Source organism: Strongylocentrotus purpuratus, unplaced genomic scaffold (assembly GCF_000002235.5).
Source record: "Strongylocentrotus purpuratus isolate Spur 01 unplaced genomic scaffold, Spur_5.0 spur5_scaffold_7, whole genome shotgun sequence".
Taxonomy (NCBI): domain Eukaryota; kingdom Metazoa; phylum Echinodermata; class Echinoidea; order Camarodonta; family Strongylocentrotidae; genus Strongylocentrotus; species Strongylocentrotus purpuratus.
In genome coordinates, this window is record NW_022145613.1 from 5,572,113 (window position 1) to 5,587,385 (window position 15,273).

The 15,273-nt window shown below is 40.4% G+C and overlaps 1 protein-coding gene across 1 annotated transcript in view; it reads right to left on the bottom strand.

Moving 5' to 3' along the window:
- Positions 1-15,273, bottom strand: part of LOC100890076 (low-density lipoprotein receptor-related protein 2) — a 41,356-nt gene that overhangs the window by 22,684 nt on the left and 3,399 nt on the right. Inside the window, exons 2-12 of the mRNA XM_030974829.1 lie at positions 8,369-8,494; positions 7,679-7,813; positions 6,624-6,746; positions 6,105-6,227; positions 5,497-5,622; positions 4,830-4,952; positions 4,107-4,232; positions 2,852-2,986; positions 2,287-2,406; positions 1,338-1,457; positions 477-599 (exon numbers count right to left, since the gene is read on the bottom strand). Of these exons, the coding sequence (XP_030830689.1) occupies positions 477-599; positions 1,338-1,457; positions 2,287-2,406; positions 2,852-2,986; positions 4,107-4,232; positions 4,830-4,952; positions 5,497-5,622; positions 6,105-6,227; positions 6,624-6,746; positions 7,679-7,813; positions 8,369-8,494 (1,380 nt within the window). The remainder of the gene's footprint in view (positions 1-476; positions 600-1,337; positions 1,458-2,286; positions 2,407-2,851; positions 2,987-4,106; positions 4,233-4,829; positions 4,953-5,496; positions 5,623-6,104; positions 6,228-6,623; positions 6,747-7,678; positions 7,814-8,368; positions 8,495-15,273) is intronic.

The window sequence follows — 15,273 nt, forward strand, 5'->3', positions numbered from 1 at the left end:
TAAATCATTGTTTCAGTATACGTCGCCGGACTGTCGATCACAAGGTCCGCGGTTCGAGTCCCGCCGCGGCACTAATGTCTTTTGGCAAGACATTGTTCTACATTTGCCACACTCAACCCAGGTGATGTAAATGGGTACTTGTCAGGAATTAATTCCTTGAAATGCTAGAGCGCCGCAATGCCAGCACAGCTAAAGCCGGGGTGATTGATAATCTCCAAGTTTGGAAGCTCTTAGTGGTTCTAATAAGCGCTATATAAAAACTGAGTATTATTATTATTATATCCTGCTTCATGCTTCATAGACAAGACAATTATTCTTAAAAGCTGCATTTTATAAAGTAAACCATTCGCAATTGCCCATTTTAGTCTTTTAATACACCAATAGAAAATGGTGGGGTAATTAGAATCATTAACCTTCAGAAAATATTGGCGGAATTTTAGGCAGATTGCAGCCTCAACATTGCAGTTTCAACTTACCACAGCGGTATTCATCCAAACCGTCGCTGCAATCGACTTCGTTATTACAAACTAGTTCTTGCAGGATGCACTCCTCATCCCCACACATGTATTCTCCTGCTGCACACGTAGATTGCTCATCACCTGTACGAAGACGGAGGAAGACAAGAATGACAATATTGTTTGCTTTTACCGATATATTCGAATTAATTGGGTTGATTTTGTTCATCATGAATGATTTAATAGAATATTTCATTGAAAACAAAAAGATTGTAGTAAAAAAGTATTGTTCATTTTCTCCGTAACGTAATCAGATTTATGGACATTACCTTATTAGTATCTGCTTACGACATGTAATGGTTATTATGTTATGTTAGTGACTTTAAAAGATCAAATTCAAGCTTCTTTAATTTGAAAATGGGAGAGAGAAAGAGAGAGAGAGAGAGAGAGAGAGGAGGGGGGGGGGGGAGATAGATATGTAGTTGTAGAAAGATACAGAAAAAATTGATTGGAATAAACAGAAATGGTTATTTGGACTTTAACTTGCAAATGAAAGAAAAGTGTAAAATCGACCGTTAAACTGGTATTATCAACCGTCATCTTAAATAAGTTTACATCTACCGAAGACGAGAAAAAACAGATTCTTCTTAGATTCGTAAATTTTCTACGAAATCAATTGCTCAAATACGTCATTTTATTAAGCCTTAATTTAAGACAAAAAACCTTGCCTACAAAATACCCTGCCTACAAGAGGACAAATGCACTGGGTAGAGATTCGAAACCCAGACCTTTTGATTATTTAAGTGTGAAGAGCAAGAGAAAGAACCCCTATACCACAATACCCCACTACAATATAATATTACAATCTTTTGGAATACTTACCACACCCCGTTTCATCTGAGTTATCTCTGCAATCATTCTGTTCATCGCATCTCCATGACGCCATGACACACCGACCATTGTTACACGTGAATTCATCATCTGGATCACATCGAGTGTAATCTGCAGAGTCAAAGGTATTTAGGGTTACTTGCAGTTTCATTTCTCTTACTGAAACTTTTGTTTGAAAGGAAGTTAATCTCAGGTCTAAGTTTTCCTTAACCTTAACTATAAAAAAAAAAGGAATTAAAAACATGCGCACTTCTAGAAGAGCATTATTTTGTTTAAATCATATATTATCAGTCGTATCTGGATACCTAAAAAACAACAACAACAACAACAACTACCCCTGTGACATCCACCCCCGGATAACCACCCCAGTCAACTACCCCTAGGACAACTACCATCTCGGACGACTACCCCCCCCCAGGACGACTACCCCCTAGGACAACAACCCCGGACAACTACCCCCTAGGATAGTTATCCGGGGGTAGTTGTCGTAGGGGTACTTGTTGTTGTTGTTGTTGTTGTTTGTTTTTTTGTTTTTTTTTGGGGGGGAAGAGTTTTCCAGGGGTAGTTGTCCCGGGGTGTAGTTGTCTTAGAGGGTGGTTTCCCTAGGGGGTAGTTATCCTAGGGGGTAGTTGACTGGGGGTGGTTATCCGGAGGTGGATGTCCAGGGGGTAGGTGTCCTAGAACCATTATCAGTATCATTATTTTTTTTCGGGTTCTTGGCGAGGCTTGTGAGTTCTTGCATTAATTTTCTACATTTTTATCGCTTATATTAATTTATAATCAAGAATATTTTCTTGGGGGCTTGAAGATTTTTGTTGGCAGGGCGTTGAGCTCCGTAGTCCCCATCTAGAACCGCTACTGTTCATACAGTATAAAATCATACATTTATTAAAAGCTAACGACAATCAACATTATCACATGATCCATCAAATCAACTCACTGCATGCTGATCCTTCGTCTGACTGGTCTCCGCAGTCGTTCTCATGGTCACATAGAAAAACATCCCTGATGCAAAGACCATTCCGACAAGCAAACTCCTCCGGCTCACAAGTGCGTATAGCTGGGAGAAAAAAAAAGAAGAAAGAAAGAACGAGGAAATCAACAATGGTAATCATTACAGCAGAATTTCGATTGGTACAGAGAGTTTAACAAGGGAGGTTAGGCCAACGTAGTTTTCTTTTTGTTGAAAAATGACTGGGGCGTCAACTTGCATTGTTTCTGTTTCATCATTAAGCTGATGACTTTTGTCACTTTTCTTTTAATTCCAGGGGCCAATAAAATCACCTTCTTGGAAATATCACTGAAATTCACTCAACGGCATATTTACCAAGTTCTATAAGATGACAGTATTGGAGAAAAACTTGTCGCTGTTATTCAGCTCGTTTGATTTTGTACAAAATTACCCCCCCCCCCCCAAAAAAAAAAAAAGTACCAGTGGCGCAACGAAGATCAAGCTAGTGTCGGTGACCCTACCGTAACCATTCCTATCAAACCAGTGTACTTACTGCAGTTCTGGAATTCATCATCCCCCATGGCACAATCAATCTCTCCGTCACATACAGCTGACACGGGGATGCACCGGTTCTTGAGATGCTTCTTCTGATCACATTTGTAGAAGTTCTCAGGGCAAACATATTCCGCTATTCAGAATCAAAAAGAATGTTTTCATAGTTTAAAGCAATATTAATTTGATCGAGTTTGGTATTTGTGTTGTAATTCATCTACATGATATGGTTTATTACAAAAAATGTTTTATACTTTCTTACAGTTAAATAGAATGAATTGAAATGTTGCCACAAATTTACTTCAATTTCGTTTGGAAATTCCGGAATAAACAGGAAGAATTGAACGAATTCCGTCAATTTCAAGTTATAACATATTATTGATAATTAGTCAACTATATTCATTAATTTGAAATGTCAAAGGCCTTTACTATTTTGAAAGGACTTCGAGTAATCTATTTACAAATCATTCATTTATTCGTTATCAATAATTCCAATAACATATAATAATTTATATCTTTAACAGAATTAATATTCAAAGCTGACTTAGAGGCTCGCACATTACAGAAAAAACAAAGGACCTTCCAAAAATCAACAAAGGACAATTTAAATACCCTAGCATGTTTACTCTGGTAATCCCCTCCTTACAAGCCCTTGAGGCTTTTTTGGGGACACCCTTTTCTTTCATTTATTTGTATTTCTAGCTCTTATGTATGTATTACTCTGTTATTTTTTATGTAAACATGAAATTATGCATGACATACTGTAAACTTGTTTGTTTTTTAATTGTACATATTGGAAGAAATAAATGAGAGCTATATGCTCTCTCAATCAATACCCTATTGCAAGTCTTACAGAAACCATGTTCTCATTACGTAATACTTCATCGTCATGTTCACACATTCCAATTGATGACGCACAAGGCAATTGAAAATCCATTAGGATGATTTGTTGAAAGTAGTTGGTATCGTGTTTTAATGAAATTGTGCTCCGCTCATGTAAAATGTCATCGTAATGACCGCACATTTCAAAATGTGATTAACAATGGTATTACGAATTCATTAGGATAATATTTTGAAGGCTATCGTGTTTTAATGAAATCATGCTCAGATTACGTAAAAAAGGCATTGTAATGTCCGCACATTTCAAAATGTGATTAACAAAGGTATTAACAATTCCATAATGTAATATTTTGAAGGCTATCGTGTTAAAACCATTTCCGGCCACTATAGTAACAAGAAAAGTTTAGAGTTCTTACGGCATGCACGGTATTCATCTGACTTATCGGGGCATTCTGGGATCCCATCACATTCCCACTGTTCGGTGATACAGGTGCCATCGTCACAGGTAAAGAGACCGGAATGACACGTGAAATTGGGAGAGGCTGGAGGGAAGAAAAGGATGAAATTAAATGAAATTCATCATGAAAAGGCAATAAATCACTGATGTATGGCTTTAATCTAGGATTGTACCATCACGGTTGGTAACAGTCCCATCATCAAGAACACCGTCTCTATAAACGACAACCAGCAAATATCGCAATCATCACGCCCACCATGATCACTATCAACATTCATCTCTTGGATATACTTATATCTATACTCATCATTCTTATAATCACTATAATTACAAGCTTGCATTAACTTTCAGTGAGAGAAGAGAAATTATCAAACATCGAGATGCACTGGCGGATTTAGAGGGAAGTGTACGAACAGCTTTTGCCCTCTTTCAACACCCAATTGGCCAATTTGTTTTCGCTGCCGGCCGTACGAATCCTAGACCCAAGAGCCAGATGAATGTGCAATAATTCTCTTACCCCCTCTTTCTCTCCTCTCTCTCGCCCCCCCGTCTCTCTCTGTCTTCTCTCTCCCCTCTCTCTCTCTCTCTCTCTCTCTCGCATGTCACATTTTTAAAATTATGCAACTGTCGACAAATCGTGTATCTGCCCCCGTATCAAGAGAACTCTGCTTTATATTCTTACTGCAAATGTCTTGGACTTCGTCGTCACGATCAGGACAATCGGCCTCTCCGTCGCAGAACCAAGCTCCTGGGATGCATTTACCGCTTTGGCACAAGAAATTGTCCGGGGCACATGTTCTGGCCTCTGTAAAACAAAACAAAAAGAATCAATTAAATTTATCTTATAGAATCGTTTTCAAGAGTGACGTAGCGTGGGAACCACGGGGTGGGGGGGGGGGGGGTGTATGGGGAGGTGCATTGCATGACGCCATAGGGGATTGCAAATGTTAGGCGAATGAAATAAAAGAGGACATAGATGAAGAGATGTGTATCATCTTCTTTTCACTCTGCATTTCCCTTATTCCTTTCGTTCTATACCTTTCTCTCATTTTTCTTCTCTGTTTCAAATGGGGATGGGGGCGCCATGCGATTTTTCTTCTAGACAATGATCATAATTCAAGATTCAAAACACAAACCATGGTTAAACCCAGCAGTCTACTGTCGGCCACAAAGAAATTCGAGGATGTGGTGGAGTTGTTTGTTTGTTTGTTGTTGTTTTTTTTTGGGGGGGGGGGGATGTTGTCATTTTGGAATTGAAAAGGGCCTTAAGATGTGATATATTTTATGGATGCACCACATAATTGTACATGTACAGATATAGTATAATTATCCACAAACGCCCTACTTACCGCATAAAATGTTGGCTTCGTCTGAGTTGTCCCCACAGTCGTTAGATCCATCGCATACCCACTGGGGTGAAATACAGATATTACTGGTCTCACACTGCACCGTTCCTGGTGGACACGATCTCTCCGCTGTGGAAGAAGAAATAGGGAAAAACGAGAGATGGGGTGAATTAATGGCGGATGAATACTTCTTCTTTAAGACCAAGTTATTTTTTAAATTATATATTTGACTTTATGGACAATGTGGCATGATAAATATAAATATGTGATATTATATGCTTTGCTTTGCTGTATATTAAAACAGCACATAAACCAAATTTGTCCAGTATCACTGCTAGTTCCTTCAAAGCTTGTTTAAGAGTGTCGCGACAACGATCTTGAGAAAAGCCCCTTTTACTAGCGTACGTAGATAAATTCGTGTTGAGAAGGGAAATGCGTGCAAATGAGTTAACATGCTCATTAAGAGGAATATTAATAATCATATCCAGTAAAATGGTTGGCCTTAAAAAAAAGGTTGACACTGTGTCAGTGGAGGGGATGGCGTGGAGTTGGAGGGAGGGGTGACGTAAAGGGGGTGGAGGGGGAGGGGTGAAGGAGAGTGGGGAACTTACGGCAACCGAGTTCATCACTAGCCTGTCCGTCTAGACACTCATCAAAACCGTTACACACTGTCGTGTTGGATATGCAGAAGCCGTTCGCACATTCAAAGTCTCCTGGGGCACATGTAACAAATGCTGAAATGGAAATAGAAAGATATTTAAGTACATTCAAATGAACCAGGAACAAAATTAAACAACTAGGCGTATCATCTCTGATGGGTTAATGGTGTCCTTTAACATGAGGTAGTAGAAAAAACTATCATATGGCGTATACAACCCAAGCGAAAGGCAAGCAATGGTTATGATTTTTGTTCGTTCTCAAGTACACACAAATGACATTATTTGTTCCTTTATTCATCTATTTATTTATTCATTCATTCATTCCTTCGCTCGTTCATTAATCTATTCATTTATTTATGTATCTGTTTATTCATTTATGTAATTAACTTTTTATTCATTCATTTATTTATTTATTCATTCATTCATTTCCACATGGAAAGTCTCAAACATAACTACAAGAAAGAGACCTACCACATATTGCCTGATCTTCGTCACTGTTATCAAGGCAATCGTCGTAGAAATCACATTTGAACTGAGAAAAGATGCATCGTCCGTTGGCACATGTGAACTGATCTACACCGCACTTATGGTCGTCTGTAAAAAAAAGAAAGGAGATGATAGAATTACATTTACATGTAAGTCACATACTGTAAGATACTGTGAAGAGGTGGGGTGCTAGCTGTCCTTGGGGGCGTGGATCATAATATGATGACACATGAGGAAGCGAAGGGAACGATTGGTTAAGGTTTGGGGAGGCAATATCTTTATCATTATCAACTCACAATCATTTTCCCTTTTCTTCCCCCCACCCCAACTTCTCGTATGCGTCTTTCCCTCCTCTCCAGTCTATCTCTCTCTCTCGGCTTTATCAGAAATGCCGCGGTAAACCGCCGCAAAAAAAGCTGCCGAGGTTTACCGCAGCATTAACAACGTTTATTAACAATGTGTAAGTGGATGGCAACAAAGGATTTGCGTATTCACTGAGCTCCATGTTATAAGAAACAGAAATGTGAACCGTATTGCCCTTTAGGCCATCATAACAAAAAAACTATAACGAGGCTTTACAGTACCCCTTCTTGTGCTATTAAACCGGGTTACTGAAATATTCAAAGTTATGTATGTTCCTTTCATGGGAACCTAATAACGAGTAATTTTCCCATTAATACATGTTATTCATTTGAATCCAATCTGCTTACCGTACATTACTTGTTGCTAAGTCGGGCAAGCATCGGACAGTCTTACAGGTTACCAAGAACACTCTTTGTTTAAAAAGCATGCAGAAAATTTGAATGTGTTAGTAAACCGATCTAATTGGTTAGGGACAAGTCCCCATGTCCCCCAAAATAGTTATGTCAGAGTCGATCCTACTATCTGTATGATTGTCTTCAAGACTTAACAATCCAAAGACTGGCATTAGGTTATTGGTCGGTATTCACAAAAGTGGACTAGCATGTAGCAAAACTTAAAATGTACATATTTATGAATACCTCTAATTCAAACAGAAATATCACTATCTTCATACTTACAGCAGTAATTTGTGCCCTCATCGGAAGCGTCAGGACAGTCTGCTGATATGTCACACGCCTGAAGGAGGGATATACACTTCTCGCCATTGGCACATGTAAACTGAGTCTCTCCATTGCAAACTGTGGCATCTGGTGCTGCAATCATAGAAAAAAATTCTTCAATTTAATATTTCAAAGGTGGCATTTAAATATATGCGTAAATGAATGATACCTTACCTATTTGCATTTTTTTAATAATAAATTCTTAAAGCATTATTTCATATCCATAGCATATTGTGTGCGTGTGGGTGTGAGTGGGAAGGTACCGTGTAAATAATACTATTATTAAAACAAATATTGGAATGAGTCGGTCAAAGTTCGTCATATGTAAAGAAGCAAAAATATGTATGTTGTAGACATAAATCTGTCCTTTCATAAAATGTGATAACCCCCTTTTTATTTCCTTTTGGTACTTTTCCACCTGTGCAGTCCGGATAAATAAATCTTGGATTCTTCACCGGCATAATCATTTTTAAAATTTCCTTTTCTCTATATATAAAAGACAATGTCCTGTTCAACTTGACGACTTATATATTTTTCCTTTTTTTTTTTGGGGGGGGGGGTTAAATTGAGACTGATGTATTTTCATTTTCCTCGTCTATTTCCACCTAAAGATGGTCTGTTATGATAGTAAAAAAGGTTTATACTTACGGACACATACTCTGTCATTATTTGCTATCGTCCTGTTGTCTGTACAAGAGCATATTACCCCGCCCGACGCGGACAGGGGCGTACATATATCACTGCATCCTCCGTTGAAATTATCACATGTTGGAACTAGAAGAAAACAGAAGAGAAATATTGATTTTGTAAAATATCTTCGACATTATTATATAATTACAGGGGCATTTTGATACCCAGTCATATCGTCAGACTAACTCAAAACAGACTGACCACCCATCAAATATTGTCCGTTTTAGGATAATGTAATAATTTTGATCGGTCTGTTGTGGAGTTTTGGTGTAAATGGGGTATGATAACTTAATTTCATATTGGCACTCCACGGTAAAAGATCATTTTTTGATAAATTTACAATGAGGAGGCGCGATTGCTCAGTGGTAGAGGAGTAGTTCGTAACCGAGAGATCCCGAGTTCGAAACCAAGTCAATGCGCTCGTGCCTGTTAGTATAGCATTCATTTCATTCACCAAGTCCACCGGAGAGGAATTTAAGACGTCGGTCCCCTTGTTGCTTATTTACAAGCATATACATGCTTTCTAAGCAATCAGCTAAAAAATAGTCAAACAATTATGCTCTGCCAACAATTACAATTATTTAGCCTTGATATGCAGTTGTATAGGCCTATGTAATTATCGATATTTACGATTTGCTGAGACAACGCATTGAAATCTTCAATCGAAGTCGAAACCACCTATGCATAATGCTGTATTAATCTTGTACATCAACTCAAGGCCTACATCCCTCATAGATGATTTGTCAACCAGTTAATGTATGAGCAATGTATATAGGTCTCATATTATATTTCATTGTCTTCACTACTTATACATTATGCATATACTGCGATATTCAAGATAAATGGCTCCGAAAGTCTGTGGCTGATTAAATCCCTTGTGAATGCTAATTGAATGTATAAACTAGAGACGCAAAATGTGGCTTGTATTTTATTTCATACTGCGCACTGACATTTTTCTTCCAGGGACTTTTTCTCTTGAGGTTAATGCGAATTACTTCACTATAAAAAGTGTCGTTATATAACGCTGCATGAATCTATCAAAGATGTGAGAAATTGTACGGGAAAGTTGGAAGAAAAAAAATTAATGTTCAAGATAAATGGCTTTAAAAGTCTGAGGCTGATTAGATCCCTTGTGAATGCTAATTAAATAAACAAACTAGATACGTAAACTTGGTGTGTATTTTGTACTGCACACTAACATTTTCTTACAAGACGTTTCTCTTTGATAATAGGGACTTTTAGATTTGCGTGGACTGATACGTGTGACGTCCATTCAAGGCAGTGCATTAAAAGGACGTCGATCGTAGCAATCCACGTTGTCATTGTGCAAATCTAAAAGTCCCTAATGATACTCCCATCTACATTGAAGCCCTAGCTATACATGTTTATGCATGATGTTGTAGTATCGCCATTTGGCTTACCATAGTCACATACACATACACGCATACAGTACAACAACATAGAGAGACAGTGACGTTGTAACTAGGACAGACACAAATAAAACGTGCCAGTGTAGCAGCTACTGAACTGATATCTGAAGTGTGACTGTGTCATTTATTAGGACCCAATCATTACAATGGCGACGAGATGGCGAGGGTAGTGTTCACAGACCCTCTAGATTCAAACCCACTGCTAGTTTGGAGTTGGACTGGATGTTATTGTTAACAGTTTTAGCTACATTGACAGACTTTTCGCATGCAACGAGTGTATCGTCTGCACGCAGTGCTCCTACATGATGTCGTGCAGTGAACGTGAGTGTGCAGTATCAGCCTATGCATTATACATGATTACCGCTGTTCTGTGAACTTGTGCCTAGTATCATTAGCCATGAATCTGCCTCAATTCGAACGCTTTCCAGTTCATGAGGATCCCACCAATGTTGGTGTCAGGTGGGAAAAGTACATGAAGCGGATGGAGAATTTCTTCACTGCCTTCCAGATCACAGATGATGCTCAGAAGAGAGCATTGTTGTTACACTATGCTGGTCCAGAGGTTTCGGATATCTTTGATACACTCCCAGGGACAGGTACAGATTTTAAAGGTGCTAAAGATGCACTTGACAAGCATTTCTCTCCAGCTCTTAACGTCGAGTATGAACGCTTTGTTTTTCGCCAATGTAAACAATCAACAGATGAAACCGTTGAACAATACCGTCTCAGACTTCAACAACTCTCTGCAACTTGTAAGTTTGCAAACACCAGTAGTGAAGTCAAGTCCCAAATCATCATGGGGTGTACGTCAAGTAAACTCCGCAGATACGCCCTGCGGGAGGAGGTAACCTTGCAGAAACTCCTCATGTCGGCGAAAACTTTCGAACAAGCAGATCGACATGCCACTGCTATAGAAGCTAATTCTCAAGATGCAGTCCAAGCTGTGAAATATCAACCAGCACCTGCTCCAGCTACAAATACAAACCGTTTTCAACAATCTCGCAATCGTCCATCTAGATCCTCCACTAAGTGTCGCAACTGTGGTGGGGCATTTCCTCACAAGCAGGACAAACCATGCCCGGCAAAAGGTAAACAGTGCCATTCGTGCGGGAAAATGAACCATTTCGCCAAATATTGCCGATCTAAACCTTGTACCCCGCAAAAGACGATCCAAGCTTCTACACATACTTCGGCACAGTCTACGGTAGACGACACCACTCATGACCCTGATGGCGACGCTTATGCCTTTCAATTTAACATCAACTCGAAAAAGGGCAATAAACCAATGGTGATGGTTAGTGTTGATGATAATGAGCCCCTTTCAGCACTGATTGACACTGGTTCTTCGGTGATGATGATGAGCAATGAAACATTCAGTCGTCTTAGGTCCAAGCCTCATCTCGTCACACCTTCCATCCCAGTGTATGCTTATGGTAGCTCTACTCCTCTTGATGTGATTGGGACCTTCCATGCAACTGTCAGATACAAGTCAAAATCGACGAAAGCTAAAGTCTTTGTTACCTCTCACAATGGAGACACGCTTTTAGACATCACCACGGCCACAGACCTAGACCTCATTGCTCTCACGTATAACTTGCAACCAGAGCAGACATATGCAGACCGTTTCAGTGGGATTGGTAAGCTAGCTAACTACAAGTGTCACCTTCATGTCGACAAGTCGGTGCAGCCTGTTGCTGTTCCGCACCGACGGATCCCGTTTCACCTTCGAAAACAGGTGGAGAGCGAACTTGACAAACTGCAGAAACTTGATGTCATAGAACCAGTTTCCCACACACCTACACCTTGGGTCTCTCCGATTACTGTTGTTCAAAAGCGAAATCGTGAAGACATACGCATTTGCGTCGACATGCGCAATGTCAATAAGGCTGTCATCCGTGAGCGCCACGTAATGCCAACAGTGGATGACCTCATCTCCGCTCTGAATGGTGCCACAACCTTCAGTAAGATGGATCTCAATTCAGGCTACCATCAGCTAGAACTAGATGAGGACTCTCGCCAATACACCGTCTTCTCAACTCATGCAGGCCTTTATAGATATAAACGTCTTAATTTTGGAGTCTCCTCAGCGTCAGAGATTTTCCAGCATGCAATCCAAGCAACGCTTCACGACCTACCTGGTGTCCTAAATATCAGCGATGATATTCTTGTGTTTGGCACCAACAAGGCTGAACACAATGCTCGTTTGGAAGCAGTCCTCAAGCGCCTCCGTGAAGTGAACTTAACACTCAATCAGAGCAAGTGTGTTTTCAACACTGACCATGTGGAATACTTTGGCCATGTCTTTTCAGCCAAAGGTATCAGTCCTGATCCCAAGAAGGTCGAAGCCATCCAGTCTATGCCTGAACCTCAGAACGTCTCTGAAGTACGCAGCTTCTTGGGTATGGTAAACTATTGTGCCCGATTCATCCCAGGCCTCGCCTCCGTTTCTGCGCCTCTTCGCCACCTAACAAAGGCCGACTCTGAGTGGGAATGGGGCACCTCACAAGCAGACGCCTTCGCTCAGATCAAACAGCGTGTTTCACAGTCCTGTACTATGGCATACTTCAATCCAGCAAGCAAGACTGAACTCATTGTTGATGCAAGCCCCCACGGCCTTGGTGCGCTCTTAGTTCAACATGACGATCATGACAACACTGTTCCTGTCGCTCTTGCTAGCAGGGCTCTTACAGAGGTTGAACAACGTTACTCCCAAACTGAACGCGAAGCCCTTGCTATCACATGGGCCATTATCCATTTCCATGTGTACCTCTATGGTGGTTCTTTCGTCGTGACTACAGATCACAAGCCACTGGTCACGCTCTTCAATAGCCCCACTGCCAAGCCACCACTTCGATTAGAGCGATGGATTTTGAAGCTCCAGCCATATGATTTCAACGTTCAGTACCGTCCAGGCAAGCATAACCCTGCTGACTATATGTCGCGTCATCCGCTATCTACGGAGATGTCCTCTTCGGATAATGAGTGCCTAGCTGAAGCTCATGTCAGTTTTGTAGCAGGTCACGCCGTTCCTAAGACAACGACCTTGTCTGACATCACAGCTGCTACAAAACAGGATCCTGTCCTCCAGGTTGCCATTGACGCGTTGGTAAATGACAACTGGAAAGATGTTCTCGCACATGCCACCGACACCAAATCAGAACTCCAAAGCCTGTTCAATGTTCGTGATGAGCTCACTGTGTCAAATGAGAGGGATTTTCTTCTCCGTGGTAATCGCATCGTCATCCCTCAATCCCTTCGCCAGCAAATAATTGACATAGCTCACGAAGGACACCAAGGGATCACGAAAACAAAGAGTCTTCTTCGTGAGAAAGTTTGGTTTCCGTCCATAGACCGAATGACCGAGAAGACAGTCCGTGATTGTCTAACCTGCCAAACAAACACAATCGAACACTCGAAAGAGCCATTGCTTATGTCACCTTTGCCCAAGAAACCGTGGTCAGAGATAAGCGTAGATTTTGCCGATCTTCCTACAGGAGAGCATCTCCTAGTGGTCATTGATGACTATTCGCGGTTCCCAGAAGTGGAAATTGTTTCCTCTACTTCCGCTAGACAAGTAATTCCAAAGCTTGATAGAATCTTTTCCAGTTTTGGGGTTCCCGACGTTGTTCGCTCCGACAATGGTCCGCCGTTTAACGGTCGAGAGTTTGCGGATTTTGCACGATATTTGGGATTCCAACACAGACGCGTGACACCTCGTTGGCCACAAGCAAACGGCGAAGTCGAACGGTTCATGAAAACACTGAAGAAAGCGTATCGTTCCGCAATCGCAGAAAACAGATCATGGAAGCAGGAGCTCTATAAGTTCTTACGCAATTACCGAGCTACCCCTCATTCCACAACTGGTGTTCCGCCAGCGACACTACTTTTTGGAAGAGCAGTTCGCACACGCCTTCCAGAGCATGCTTCTTCAGATCATCAGCCTCTCGATGGTTCCCTTCGCTCTCGTGATCATGCCAAGAAAGAGCGTATGAAAACCTATGCTGACAGCCGCGGCACAACTCGTAGCACGGAAATCAAAGACGGTGACACCGTGCTTGTTCGACGCGATGGTCTGGTTCCCAAACATCAGTCCCCGTATCTTCCTCAGCCATACACAGTGATCAGAAAGAGAGGAACCCGCATCACTGCCCGTTGTGGTAACCATTACATCACGCGTAATTCGTCACGTTTCAAGCGATATTGTGGACCTCTTCCTCGCTCTGCTCCTGATGATGATGAAATCGATTTTGACATCGCACTCGATGCCCGTGATGTACCACAACCACCACGTTTGGCTCAACCGCGTCGAAACCCCCAGCGTAATCGCCACCCCCCAATCCGTTTACGCGATTTTGTTTCTTGACTCTCTGCACGCAAACATACCCATGTGCACGTACTTCCCAATTGCATAACAAAAAATGCAGTTAACTTGTTAGTTTTCTTTATTCACATCATATAAACTCAACAGAACATGTTAGTTTTATATCGCACTTGAATTTCTGTTGGAAATCATTGGAACTGAAATATCCATGTAACTCCACTGTATTACTTATGTACTCTTGCAAAATAACCATTTATTTCTCACCCAGCTGGAAAGTAAACAGGCATTCAGTTTTTTTTTTTTCCAATGTCATGTGCATTGTTATGGAATACTGCTCCATGCTGACTAGAAAGTAAAGTACATTATTTTCTGTGCCATGTGTACATGTAATTGTCAGTTTATATGTGCCCTAACAGGTTTAGACCATTTATTTTCGTATACATGAATCATTTTCTTTTCATAACAGGACATGTAATGTGTTTCCTTTTTACATGCATCTTTATTTACCACTCTTTTATCTGCTTTGTCCTGTATCTCTCCGGCAGTTATATAATGTTCTATTTATATTTGTGTGAGCTGCCATACATATACTGTCATCAAGCCTGTATCACGCTAGACATTTAATCATTCTCTTGTCTGAATGTCGTACATAGCAGGAAGTTTGAGATATACAATTTTTTTTTAAGGAAAAGGAATGAAAGTAGTATCTACAATACTGAATAACCCCAGTTCATTCTGAATAGTTTTCACTCAATAATTTTGTTTAAAGACATATATTGCCTTTTATGTAGATACTCTTTTACAGCTACAAGAGGTTATAAGAGAGAAACAAAATGATCAAACTTTTTTATAATGTTAATAACGGTCTATCATTTGTTGTAGTAAATGTGATTCAAAAACAACAAAACGTTGATGCGAAAGGAAAGTTGTTTTTTGTTGTTGGATGTAGTAAAACTCAAATTTGAGGTATAAATAGCCTTCAGTAAAGCCAGGGCTATGTTTTATCACTGTTCTTTGTTTTGAAGAGTATTTAATGGTTTAATGATTTCTCACTCCTTGTGAATTGAGAAAAGAAGGTAAAATGTTGTTTGGTATAAACTCGTTCACCCAAA